Source organism: Athene cunicularia (assembly GCF_003259725.1).
Source record: "Athene cunicularia isolate RWA chromosome 19 unlocalized genomic scaffold, athCun1 chr19_part1, whole genome shotgun sequence".
Taxonomy (NCBI): Eukaryota; Metazoa; Chordata; class Aves; order Strigiformes; family Strigidae; genus Athene; species Athene cunicularia.
The window spans coordinates 3,632,375-3,645,986 of NW_020799124.1; the positions used below are offsets into that span (position 1 = coordinate 3,632,375).

Below are 13,612 nucleotides of genomic sequence, written 5' to 3' on the forward strand. Positions count from 1 at the left end.
AGGGGGGGGCCGGCCCGGCGGCGCGACCCTGGGCCCGCCCGGCGCTGGAGGAGGAGTGCGGCGGGGCCGCCAGCCCTTCTTTCTTCGCGGGGTCTGGGCTGTAGCCAGTCCTGAGGAGAGGCTGGCTCTTCCTTCAGCCATTCAACTTCGTGGAGTTCCCTCAACAGCCTTCAACTTGGTTTCAGCACTCTCTGAGCCAGCCCCTGAAGGCAAAGCTGAGCTACCTTATGTAATAGCCGCCTTTCTGCCTGCCCCGCTCACGGAAAAGCAAAAAAAAAAAACCCAAAACCCATCAGCTGTGCCGTGCTTTCACGTACCGAGAGGCACCGGAGAACTCGCTCTTTCAACAGCAAAGTTCCTCGTGGCGTCCTTCAAATCCTGATCTTCATTTTTGCTTCTATATAATGTAATCTCGTTGACACTTCTTTCTTTAAAAGTTAAAATGCTTTGGGAATATTTTATGCATCCAAATGCTTAATAGAGAACATCATTTCTATTCTTAAATCCTTACATAACTTCAAATGCTCATCCTGACATAGTTCTCCAAAATATGATGATCCTTTGGCTTTTGCTTGGAAACTTCCAGAAGTTTTTTTGTCATTTTAATTGTCCTAGTAGCAGTGTTAAGTACCTTAATGGATAAACCACAAGTGGCCTCATGGAGGAAAAAAGTACATTAAATAATAGAGACAGTTAATACAATAGATATATCTTTGGGTTGGGTGGGTTGGTTTTTTTTCCTCCTCTAGCAGTCTTGGTTTCAAGTTTTCATTAAGAAATAACTAAAAAAGAGTTTGATAATCTAGTTCTTTTCAGCGCACAGTAACATCACCAAAGTGGAATATTAAAGAGAAATTAAGAATCGGAGGAACACTGGGAGAATGTAGCGAGGAGTATTGTATATCCACATTATCCCTTAGCCTGATGGGTGCTAAACTTTCACCTTAATACACAAAATTGGTGTGCTGCTTAATGCTCTGTGTTTAAACACCTTTAGTTTACTTTTACTTACTCTATTGCTCCTTCAGTCCCTTTTCTCCAGCATAATGCATCTCTTAAAGCGTTAGGAACAGTGGGCAAGTAAGTGTTTCTTGTCTGGAAAGAAGCAACTGGCTTAAAGTTGTCTAAACGTGATGACGTTCCTTTATCACCACATTGAGTGACCTCCACATCATTCCAATAGATGCTTCTGAGTCAAGATTTTAAGCTAGAATACAGTAATTTCTGTTAAGAAACAAAAAGTCACAAGTTGAATAAGTGCCCAAAACCCCTCCCATTAGTTGAAAGATCAGATAATTCAAACTATCCTACCTACTGCTAAGTTTTACCCCATGTTAAAACCAAGGTGGTGTGTTTTGTTTTCGCTTTGAAGGGATCGCACTTTTGAGGAGATGGGGTTATTTTTGCTTTCCTTCGGCCGCTGAACTGCAGCCATCGTACTGAATGAATGGTGATAATATGCAGTATTTTAATTCGGTGGCATACGACATTCTTGTTAGAGCTCTGAAGTTGTTCTGATTTCAGTTTTGGAACTCCAGCCTTGCCCGTAGTGTAAGCTTGATCTCCCTGTATCTGGTTTTGTTTATTTTTTCTTTTCTGTAAAGCCTGGTTAAAAATAGTAATTTAGAAATCTATTTAAAGAGGATGTTGAGGCTAGATGTTGAGATTTACTGATTTGTTGAATGTTATGGTTTATTTATGTGTTTTATTGAAAGTCTTACTTTCAAGTGATTCTCATTTTAGGGCATGTAAATAGTCAGAGAGGTATTTTAGCCCCCCTAAAGTTAACAGGGGCTTTTAGAGATGGCAGTGGAAGAAGACAGTAATGGGACACTTATGATCTACTTTACGAGTAGACCAAAATGATCATTGCACGAGTAATTTCAAGGCAGAGAGCTTGTTTGGTCAATTAATCCACACAGATGGCGTGTAACAACTTCCAGAGGTTTTGAGATTATAGCTTGGTCTTTCAGCCTGTTCTAATTACCCCAAATCATTTGGGTAATCCATTTGAAACTGAACTGATTTTGCTTTCACCCTGTTAGTCTTAGTTTTCTGTTTGATTCTTCTGTTAATTTCTTCTAGCAGAGGATAGAAGATCCTACTCCTGGCTGCCGCCTTCCATTAAAACTGCTGCGTGGCACAAGGCAGTTGCATCTTCACCCCTTTCTGTTGCTTGCTTTTTTTTTTTTTTTTCCCAAGAAAAGGGTGATTTCATAAATACACCTCAAAAATTTCATTTATTGATTTCCTATATCTAAACCTCATTCAAAAGTGCAATATTTTTCTTTGTCATTGTTTATGTGGTAAAAGGAAGACTAGGGAAATGCGGGCCCTCTCCAGAAGACTTGGTTGCCCGGAATATGGAGAAGGCTGAGGTACTCAACAACTTTTTTGCCTCAGTGGCTGGTGAAGACTGGGAGAATGAAGTACCACCCGCCACAGGAGATCAGGTTCAAGACCATCTAAAGAACCTCAAGGTGCACAAGTCCATGGGACCCAATGAGATGCATCCACAGGTCCGAAGGGAACTGGTGGTTGAAGTGTACCCATCACGGTTGAGAACTCGTGGCAGTCTGATGAAGTTCCCACTGAATGGAAAATGGGAAACATAACCCTCATTTTAAAAAAAGGAAAAAAGAAAGACCCGGAGAACTACAGGCCAGTCAGTCTCACCTCTGTGCCTGGCAAGGTCATGGAGCGGATCGCCCTGGAAACTCTGCTGGGGCACATGGAAAATATGGAGGTGACTGGTGACAGCCAGTATGGCTTCACTAAGGGCAAATGGTGCCTGACAAATTTGGTGGCTTTCTGCGATGGGATTACAGAGTTGGTGGGTAAGGGAAGAGCAACTGACGTCATCCACTTGGACTTGTGCAAAGCATTTGGCTCTGTCCTGCACAACCTTGTGTCTAAACTGGAGAGACATGGAGTGGATGGATGGACCACTCGGTGGAGAAGGAATTAGCTGGATGGTCGCATTCAAAGAGTCGTGGTCAACAGGTCAATGTCCAAGTGGAGAGCGATGACGAGTGACGTTCCTCAGGGGTCAGGGTTGGACTGGCCCTGTTTAACATCTTTGTTGGGGACATGGACAGTGGGATCGAGGCGCCCTCAGCAAGTTCCCTGATGACACCGAGCTGTGTGGTGCAGTTGACGTGCTGGAGGGAAGGGATGTGCCACCCAGAGGGACCTGGACAGGCTGGAGAGGTGGGGCCCTGAGAACCTCATGGAGTTCAGCAAGGCCAAGGGCAAGGTCCTGCCCATGGGCCAGGGCAATCCCCAGCACAAACCCAGGATGGGCGAGGAGTGGGTTGAGCAGCCCCAAGGAGAAGGACTTGGGGGTATCAGTGAGTGGAAAACTGCCTGTGAGCCAGCAACGTGCACTCACAGCCCAGAAAGTCACCCGTGTGCTGGGCTGCACCCAGAGCAGGGTGGGCAGCAGGGCGAGGGGGGGATTCTCCCCCTCTGCTCCACTCTGTGAGACCCCCCTGCAGGGCTGGGTCCAGCTCTGGGGCACCGACAGCAGAAGGACACGGACCTGCTCGAGCGGGGCCAGAGGAGGCCACGAGGATGCTCAGGGGGCTGGAGCACCCCTGTGAGGACAGGCTGAGAGAGTTGGGGGGTTCAGCCAAAAAAACCTTACAGAGGGGAGATTTAGATCAGATCTAAGGCAGAAATTCTTCCCTGTGAGGAGGGTGAGGCCCTGGCACAGGCTGCCCAGAGAAGCTGTGGCTGCCCCCTCCGTGGAAGGGCTCAAGGCCAGGTTGGACGGGGCTTTGGGCAACCTGGGCTGGGGGAAGTGGATGATCTTTAAGGTCCCTTCCAACCCAAACCAGTCTGGGATTCTATGTTGATCATAATATGTACGTTGGCAACTATGTCTCACATATCACAGCTTTGAGTGTCTTGCTTCTCCTTCTGCTTATTGTTTCTCCTTCCTGGATTTCCTGTGAAGTCAGCTCTCTCCACAGAAGTGTGATAAAATAACACTTATTTCCCCAGAGGTTTTGACATGCATTTCATGGAAAGCTTCATTTTAGTCTTGCAGACCCAGGGATAAACATAATTTGTGGGAGCTTAAAAAGAAAAGTGTGTACGAAAATACCAGGTAATCGCTGGTTATTTGTGAATATTGCTCAAAGTACAGTAGCAAGAACAGCTGAATGAACCATAACTTCTACAATCTAAGGTGAGATTCGCTACTCAAAAGATCATAAAGCTGATTTTTCACCAATTTAAATAAGAATACCAGGTGCTGTGTTTGAGGACTTAGGCACCTGAGACTGTGCTGCACAAGTGTTCATTGAAGCCTGCTGGGACTGGAAGTCTTCCCAACAGCTTCAACAGACACAGGGTCAGGCCTCTAATGAAAGTAGAGTAGGTGGTAGTTGCTGGTGATAGATGTCTCCTTCCATACAAAACAACCGTTTCATTAACCTTTGATGCTCAGGACTTCACAACCTGAGCTCTAGTGCCTTCCAGCGTGCACTCCAGCAGCCTGCACGGGGAGAAGTGTTGTGGGCATCCATTTAGTGAAATTTGATAACAAACAGATAAACTCTCAGGTGAGCTGAGAGTGCTTCACTGAGAGCAACTTAGTTAATACCTGTCGCCGTATTTTTGGCGTAGTGGACCTGCTTCTTTCGCTGAGCGGTGTCTGTCCAGCGCCCTTTTTATGTTGTACTACTAGTGATCGTGCACAAAAAGCAGTGCAATGTTAAAAGGGCATTGGCCAGCAATACTATCTACGTTACTCATTGTTCTTGTTTTTCCACTCAAAAGTCGCTGTTGTACGTCTGAGACCAGAAGGCGGTTTGAAAAAAAACATCTGTAAAATGGGATTGCCACTCATTTTTTTTTTTTTGCGCTCACAGTCTTCTAGTTGCTTGCCAAGGAGGAACGTTAATTGGTCTTTTAATGACAGATGCCATCAAGTCTGCGTGTGTGTTTCCTTAGAAATAACTGCCCTGCAAAGAGGAACAAGGCATTCTTATTTCCTACATTGTGTTCTAGAGAAATGGGACATGTGTGGAGATGATTCAGGTTGTTGCTCTGTGTGCACCAGCCATCATCCATCTCTCCGTTCTTCGGTTGCGTTGCATTTTCGTTGTCAGGAATCCTCGTGCCTTCAAACCCGAAGAGTTTTTTTCATTGAGATTTATGCAATACACCCCTTTCACGGTGCTCTGCCATCCATGTGGTAACCCCAGCGGTAATGTATGTCCACAATGTTGGGAAATAAGTGCGTGTTTAAGTGCATTTTAAAGTGATTCAGCACCTGCAGATGAGAATAACAAACTGCGGTGTCCGGAAAACATTCCCTGTAATGCAGTTTAAGAACATTTGTCTGACAGTGGTTTAGAATCTTTTCTTGCTAGGAGGCAAATCTAGAAAAGAAATACATTTGGAAATGTAGTTTCCAGTTAAAAGAACACCAAATTGTTTGAAATTGAATTTCTGACAGATCTGTTGAGCATTTTGTTGGGTCTTTTTTTTTTTTTTTCCCTCTTGGTCAGTAGAATGACAGGGATTATCAACATGTGAGTTCTTGTGTGTCTATCTCAGGACTTGGTGAACAATATTAACCTTATCCAATTCTCCGTGACCTACAGAAACCACTATCTGACTCGACCTCTTTTTTCCAAAGCGTATTTTAGGCGTATTGATTACTTGTACAGAATTCTTGCTGCTAACGAATGCTCTGACTTTATTGCACTACTGTACTTTACAGCTAGCAGTGCAATAGTATTGTCAAAGCATCTGAAAGCAGAGGACGCAGCAATGGCTTGAGTCTTCCCTCACAGTTTCTTTCTTCCGAGCCTGTGAGTAAATTACAAATTTACATTTCACAAACTGCTTTTTCCTTGTGATTGTTGTACAATACTCATCCTACCAGTGGTCCTAACCTATAACACTAAGGTGAGATTTTTGCAGGTGTATGTTTCCTGAAACACAGCAAGAAATAAATATTTATAAAACAAAGGGAAAAATATCATAAACCATAATAGAGGAATATATGGCTTTGCTTAGAAACATGCTTTGAAACAGCTGATAATAATTTTGGATTCTGTTAGAGTTAGCATACTTTTAGGAGAAAGCAGTGCTACTGAACTGTGTTCATATTTTCATTAAGCACAAATCTTAAAATTACAGCCTCATGATGGATAAGCATTCAGCTTCACATTCACTTTTTACTGTCTTGAATCACAGTAGTAGCCTGGTATTAGTAGCTTATGGTCGTTCTGTAAATCTCAAGTATTTCAGGAACAGAGCTTTGTGGATGATTTTGAAAGCCACCCATATTCATTGTCTGCCTTCCCAAAAATTAGTCAAATGGGGGAAGTGGAGAAAAGCAAAAAGTTATCTTTCTGGGGTGCCTGCCTCTAGGAATGTAAACCTAAACATGATTGCTAAGTGGAGGAGAACAGAAACGGTTGAGCCGTTAGGAAAAAAATCCCTCATGAACTCTTTAAAAATACATAGTGTAATAAAAAGTATTTTGTTCTGACATTTTATCACGACTGGTTTCTGGGTTAGATGGGGGAAAGAGTTTTGCTGGGCAGATGGTAAGTTATGGGAGTGACAGGTGAAAGCTTTCCCTTTGTATAAGTGCTCAGGGTCTTTACTAGATTTATTTTCCTTAAGATATTATTAAAAAAATTTACTGAAGGTGTGTCTGTGTATGAAACATCACGCAGTTTCACTGCATCTACTATACTTGTAGAACATCTTGGATCTAAAACTATTCCTTTAGGCTCTCTGAAGTTCCAGATCCTCAAGGTATTAATGGCAATTCCTGAAGGTGGATCCCGAAGGCTGACGTTTAAAAACTTAAGCATCCTTTTGGTGTCCAGGCCTGACTAGAGGCTACATCCAGAGAGTCCTGAAGGTTGTCACTTTAGCTACTGTTACAGCACTGGCACTTAGTGCTTTGGGGTATGGTTAACAAATAGAGCCTTATTTTGATCGTTAAAAAAGTTGTAATGGTTACATCAGGGTTAATCTCCATATAAACACTGAAAACCAAGTGAAGTAAGTTACAAGCACTTTTAACTTGCCTTCATCACTGTCTCGTCTGTGACTGTAAAATCACCAAATTATTACCTTAAAAAATGAACGAGTTGTTTGTGAATTGGGAAAACTGCCTTTCTTTCAAGCCGAAGTCCTTAATAGATATTAAAATTGCAGACTAAAATTAATTAAATAATAATGCTATCAGCAGACTGGTTTACAAGGCAATTAGATAATTCTCTGGTGGCTTATTTATCCCAAGGAAAGACATGTGATGTCATCAGTTTTATTATCTATTTGTCAGTTTGGTTTATTGGGGAATAATAAAATGTATTATGGGTATTATAACCGTCTGAGAGAACGATTTCCTAATATAATTAATAACAAAATCTCTGCTGATATGCCTGGATCCTGAACACTTATTCATAATCTCTGCTGCGTAAATATCTGAGTATTGCAGTTTTGCTAACATGACTTTTAATATTTGAAAAGCAACTACCAAGAAAAAGCTGTAAAAAGCGATGGAAAATATGTTAAAAACTCAGGATTAAAAAAAATTAAAAAAATCAAACACCTGCATCTAGTGAAGATCAGTTGAAAAAAGAGGCATGTTTTGTGCTATTGATAGAACTTCTTCAAGCTGGGATACTACTTTAAAACTTCATTTTGAGAGGTTTGGCATTACAAGGGCGTATAACATAGGAAGAGATGGAAAGTTTTTGATGAATTTTGGGGAGCTGCATGCAAAAGGTGCAAAGAGAAGAATTGGGCAATTTGGGTTAGGCAAATGGAAAGAGGGTAAAATTAACAGAAGTATGTGTGTGTACACACAGGTGTAATTCTTACATGTGGTTATGTTAAGTCTGAAAGTTTACTGCTTTATATTTTTCAGGCTGGAAGTGTGTCAGTGTAATGAGCAAACATTAGTTTGGAGGAATAGAAACTTACTTTTATAGTACATGAGCCTTTAAAACAGAGGCATCTGGCTTCTGCTTTCCTGAAGTAACCAGGAAGGTTTGGTTTTGTCTGCAAATTTTGGTTTTTAATTATACTGTGGCTGACCTTAAATATTTTAGTTCCAGAAGGCAGAATCTGATCTGGATTATATTCAACACAGACTGGAGTTTGAAATAATGAAGAGTCTTCCTGATGATCCAGCAGCAGAGGTAGTATTTCAGATTAAATCAATAGATTTTATTGCATTTTGCTTGAATTTGGTAATAAATGGTAATTTTCTTTAATCCTAAAATATATGCGGTTGTTCTTTCATCTAGTTGTTAGGTATTTATTAAGTATTTCCTGCATCGCGTATCAGGATAACTGGCCTAATATGAATTCAGTGCAGAAACCAACAAAACCCCCTTGATTTCTTGGTCTAGTGAAATTCTCCCATGTTCTGCTTTGAGAAATTAGTGGTAGTGTCAACACCTAAATTTAAGAGACAGATTCCAATCTGAGATAAAATACACCCTTGCTCTGAGGTCAAAGATGAACTTGCTAATGAGCAATGACTAAATTCAGATTTGGGGGGGAGATGAGAGGAAAACAAGAAATGCCATCACGTAAAGGATTTTAGCAATAAGTTCTTGTCTCCATGTATATTGTAAAATATAGTGGAAAAATAATCTTTTTAGTCAGAAGACCCTAACTTATTCCAACTCAGAAAAAAAACATTAAAATTCACCAACACAATAAATTCATCTTCCTGTGTTTGTTGTGGAATCACAGAGTTACGCTGCTTTATTAGCACTACCTATCGTTTTTGCCTATGAAAAATTAAATGTATAGATGAAAGATGCTCACAGCTACACGTTTCATTGTAAAGGGTCATTTTGTGGTATGTTTTAGTGTCTTTAACGCCTACGCTTTTAATTGGTATGTGGCCACATTAAATTTCTCTTCTTAAACAGTTTGAATGTCCTTTTAATTTCTACACAGGAAAATCCAATTGCCCTCTTGGAAGAAATCTCAGTGGTGAAATCTCGTTATAAACTGTTATGTATGCAACTGGAACAAATTTACATAGAGCAGAGAGAGTCCGTGAAGGCCATCCGTGCTGCTCTAGGGGACACAGTGAAGGTGGTTCAGGTATTACATCAACATGTTAAATGTTGAGGTAGTATTTCAATCACTTGGGTCTTACTCCTGTAAATGAACATGTATTTGTGTAACCTTTATGTAGATGGGGGTAGTTTTGTTGGAAACTGTTCTAAGTGCAGACTGTTAGAAGATAAGACCATTTACCTGAAGAAATGTTTGCAAGATTGGAGCTCTTTTTGTAAATCACAAGTCTGATTCATCGCTTAACGGTTAAGCTAGTGGTATTCAGTTCTGGGGTTGAAGTAATACCATAATAGTGTGAATAGCGTGACACACATTTAAATAGTTTCATGGAAATTGATGCCTCTGTGCACAGCTGTGTCCCAGTTTTATACTGACATTTTTTTAAAAGTAGCCATCTTAAAGAAATTAGAAAGTGAAACCAATTTTAAAAGGCAAAAAAAAGCTTTTAAATAGCAAATATATTTTCACGGTCTGAAGTGAGTGAATTAAAGCCAACGCATTGTAACATACATGGTGGAATTGCTGTTAGTACAAAGGAGGCAGGTTTTTCTCAGTGTGATAATGGCTATCTATTAAAAAAAAACCCCAATAAAACCACCTTTTCATAAGTGGTCTTCAGACGCTGCTTCATTAGAGTTTTGAAGAGGTTGAGAAAGTGTTAATTTTGTCCCTTTACAAATAATATGATTTAGATCAAAAAAGCTAGTGGCAAGATAGTCTAGTGGCAAAGACAGAACTGGTGTGACTAAAACACATTCCCAGATCTCGGCTCTCACTTTAATATTCTAATGACAGTGCCCTGAGATTGTGTTTAATCTGTCAACAGCTCTAGACAAGTTACTCTAGACAAGTCTTTGTAGATAAAATACACTGTATAATGGTTTAAGAGACGGTAGTTGTACGTCACAGAAAGGGAAAAATATTTTCTCTCCCTGTGTTCCAAGGGTACGCTGCCAAGAATAATTTCATATTTGCATTTTGTTAAAGTGGGAGACTCTTGTCTCTTGGGTTATATTTAGACTGTTTAGATAAAGATTCTGTTGTACTTCGTGTATTTCCTAAACCAAAGATGAATTAAACTGGTATGGAGAAATATAAGTGTTTAAGTGAAATACTTCATTCTGTTGAATAATTTATCTTCTTTCCATTGAATCATTTATATTATTGATGTTAAAGGAATATTATGGCTGGATTTCTCAGAAATACTTTGCTTGTAAATTTGCTTTTATTTGAAGGAAAGTAGCAGTTTACTATTAGTTTCCATGAGAAGAGGGCTATACAAACATTGAGCTCTTCTGTAAATATCATCACCCTAGGAACTGAAAGTATCAGAGTTCTCTGTGTTTTTTGGTTTTTTTTTTTCCTAGTGCTCACCTCTGTCAGAAGAAGAACAGACTGCAGCACAGCAGTTAACCTGCCAAACTGCTGAAGAAATGGAATCGCTAGCGGAAGAGGTAATTAGGCCACAGAGTGTCAGTATTCCAGAAACCCTTAATCCCGAGTATAGCTCAGCTGAGGTCAGAAGGGCTTGTTTTAGTGACTTAATACCTCTCAAATGAATGGAATTTTTCAGAAATAGGACTAAAGTTTGTATCAAACCTTTTCATTTTTACTGGATACAGATGAAAGTTTATGGTTTGTTCCAATTAAATTGTCCACAAAGGAAAAATTTGCTGTGATGGGAAGACTTTGTTCCCCTTATTTTTTAACTGGGATGTTCATGTTTCTTTTCGGAGATGCAGTTGGTTGCTCTTGTTGATCCTATTGTTCTGTTAACTCATGATATAGGAAGCTTTTGGGTGGGAGTGAAGAATGATCGATTCAAACCAATGTGTATCAAAATGGAGAGAAATTTAATTTCCTGTAAAATATTAAATAAATAAATTTTGGAATATCAGTAACAATATATTCAAACTGTAATGCAGTAGAACGTAGATGTAAACTCAGACTTGTTAAAAAGTCATATATTTTTCCATAACTCCTCAAAGCACAAATCTCTAATATAATTACCTGCAAGAGGTTTGGTCTGGGTCTCATATTAAAAAGGTTAATAGAGTGTGATTATCGTATGTCTGTATCTTTTCCTGCATGTCTTCTCACTTCCCACTGCTCTTCTGTCAAAGGATGCTTCGCTTTCTGTCCCTTTATTGCCACAGTTGGTTTGCATGAAAGCTGTCTGGTATCTTGCAGCTTTCTTCCCTCTTTGCCTGCAAATATCTTCCTCCTACCTTGATAAATGCTCTCAATTTCTGTCTTTGCGTTATTTAATTCTAAAGAACTGAACATACAGCTGGCATAAACCAGGCCCAATGCCAAATATAGCTGTATCCTACAGCTACTGAGGCCAGTTTAATTGGTATCCATCCCTGTGTTGTCACTGAGTGTGTTTTGAAGATGTTCTCTGAACGGAAGGATGTCACAAAGGCCCTGGGATTCTTTCGTCAGTGCTGTATTTCTGGCTGAGGCGAGTTAGATATAGCTGCCTTCAGCTTGTCAGAGCTGTCAGCCTCTGTAGGTTGCCTGAGAACAGGAAAGCCTTCTTTTTCCTTCGCTGCAGGTGCAGTGCTTTCAGCTAGATCCATACCAGAATGCAAAGAATAAGCCCTCTCCTTTCTCCTCTAGAGGGAAAACCCTCTAAATTAATTTGTTTAAAAATGGCTCGTATGATTTGATCATTTTCAAAACTGAATTTCAGGTTCTTCAGAAACAGATTTTTTCACTTTGGTGTCACTGTACAGATGTCCCAAACTGGGTGTATTCAGGAAAGTTTTACTGGCACAGTCACACCACCAAACTCCTTTAGCTTTTCGAATCTGCATCCAGACTGGAAAAGCAGAGCCCTGCTGCTAAACCACGACCCCTGAACGCTGCCCTCCTCGCACCAACCCCTCCCGCCTCCCCGAGCCCTGACCCCTGGCTGGGATGCGTGTTGCGGATTTCTTGCAGGCTGATGTTAAAAATGAGGAAGTTTTTAACTCGGGAATTCTGTCTCTTTAACCCCTAAGGTTGGATTCGCAAGTGACTGTTCCCAGTTTGAAGTAGCACAGAAATGTTGATGACAGTCTGAATAAGCGTGAGATTTACAGAGCTTTCACAAAAATCGTTCGTTGAACAGTATGTGCTTTGTGGCCTTTTTCTGCTAGACATGATGTTTGATACCCAGTTTTGCTAAATAGTTTGCTTTTGTCTTACAGAGCAGCAGTGAGTGTTTCACAGATGAACAAGACGAATGTGAAAGCCACTGACTCAAGAACAGGAATCTTGAAAGAACTGGCTATTGGGGAACTTGCCAAACAAGGAAACGTTGAATTAGTTGTATAAATGTAAGCTCAGTCCGTTCTCATTTGACACACAAGCATCTTGGTCATAGCTCCTGGATTATTAGCAAGCAAGTATTTCTGTTGTGTCTAGGAGTTACAAGGCCACTGTTGGAAAGCTGTTTAATGTTTCTGTATACAAATTCTCTTTATAATACTTAAAATCGCAGAGTTAAAAAACACTGAGGTTGGTATTTTAGCTTGGATATTTGTAGGACTATAGTTGATGCGTTTTGGAAGAGTATCGTTAGCCACGTGACACTTCCATACTCTTGCTTACATTCCTGAGTGGGTTTTTTAACACAAATAACCCAAGCCACTTAATTGTACTTACATTCCTGAATAAATGATGAAAGCTAAGGAGACGAGGCCATAGATTCATTGAGCTTTTTGTTTACATGACTCCTGACCCTGAGCCCTGCCCTAACCCCTGAACCTGGTCCCTGACCCTTTTAATTTTCCTTTGATGTGAACTGTCTTGGGGTTTTTTTTACAGTCCAGCAGAATTGCAGACTCACAGTATAGCTGAGGTTGGAAGGGAGCTCTGGAGATTGTCCAGTCCAACCCCCTCCTCAGAGCAGTGTCCCAAAACACTCGAGTACAAAGACTTCACAGCCTCCCTGGGCAGCCTGTTGCAGTTTGACCACTCTCATCGTAAAAAAAAAAAAAAAAAAAGGATTTTTTTTTTCATATGTTTTAATGTTTATTTCAGCCTAATTTAAGAAAGTATGTGAATTTTTATTAAGTTCCTACTTTTTTTTTTCTGAAAAGTGATGTCAAAGGAGAGAAATTTAAATCAGTGCCCTTAGGAAAGGGAAGGCTGATTTCTGAACTCATCAGTGAACTGCCTGGTCTGCTTAAGAGTTTGTTGTGAAAGAAATTCACTCAACGGTCAGAATCCAATAGAAGTGTTAAGCATTTATTAGCAGTACTGGGATTGCCCTGGGGATTCTCCACCATAAGGACCCCCCAGAACTAGCAAGGGACATCAGTTTACATACAGACAAATCATACATGTTCATTAGATTTCCTGGAAAAGGGTGTCTTATGATAACGAGTTCCCAGAATTCATTTATATAGTCCGAGCATGCCCAGGGAAAATAGAGTGAGGGTCTTTGGTTGTTGAGGGAAGAAATACGTGGTCTTGACAGTGTCTGCTCCTTCCAGAGCGTGTGCTGTGAAGTCCAGGTGTCTTCTTCCTAAATTGGCAAGATCAT

The 13,612-nt window shown here is 40.6% G+C and overlaps 1 protein-coding gene across 1 annotated transcript; it reads left to right on the forward strand.

The window, feature by feature from the left end:
- Positions 1–5,799: 5,799 nt before the first annotated feature.
- SKA2 (spindle and kinetochore associated complex subunit 2) lies at positions 5,800–12,764 on the forward strand. The gene is made up of 6 exons (XM_026861817.1): positions 5,800–5,825; positions 8,091–8,180; positions 8,953–9,102; positions 10,446–10,532; positions 12,084–12,129; positions 12,242–12,764. The coding sequence occupies exons 2-6, from the start codon at positions 8,148–8,150 to the stop codon at positions 12,397–12,399; spliced, it is 474 nt and encodes a 157-aa protein (XP_026717618.1). The 5' UTR covers positions 5,800–5,825; positions 8,091–8,147; the 3' UTR covers positions 12,400–12,764.
- The last annotated feature ends 848 nt before the right edge of the window (positions 12,765–13,612 follow it).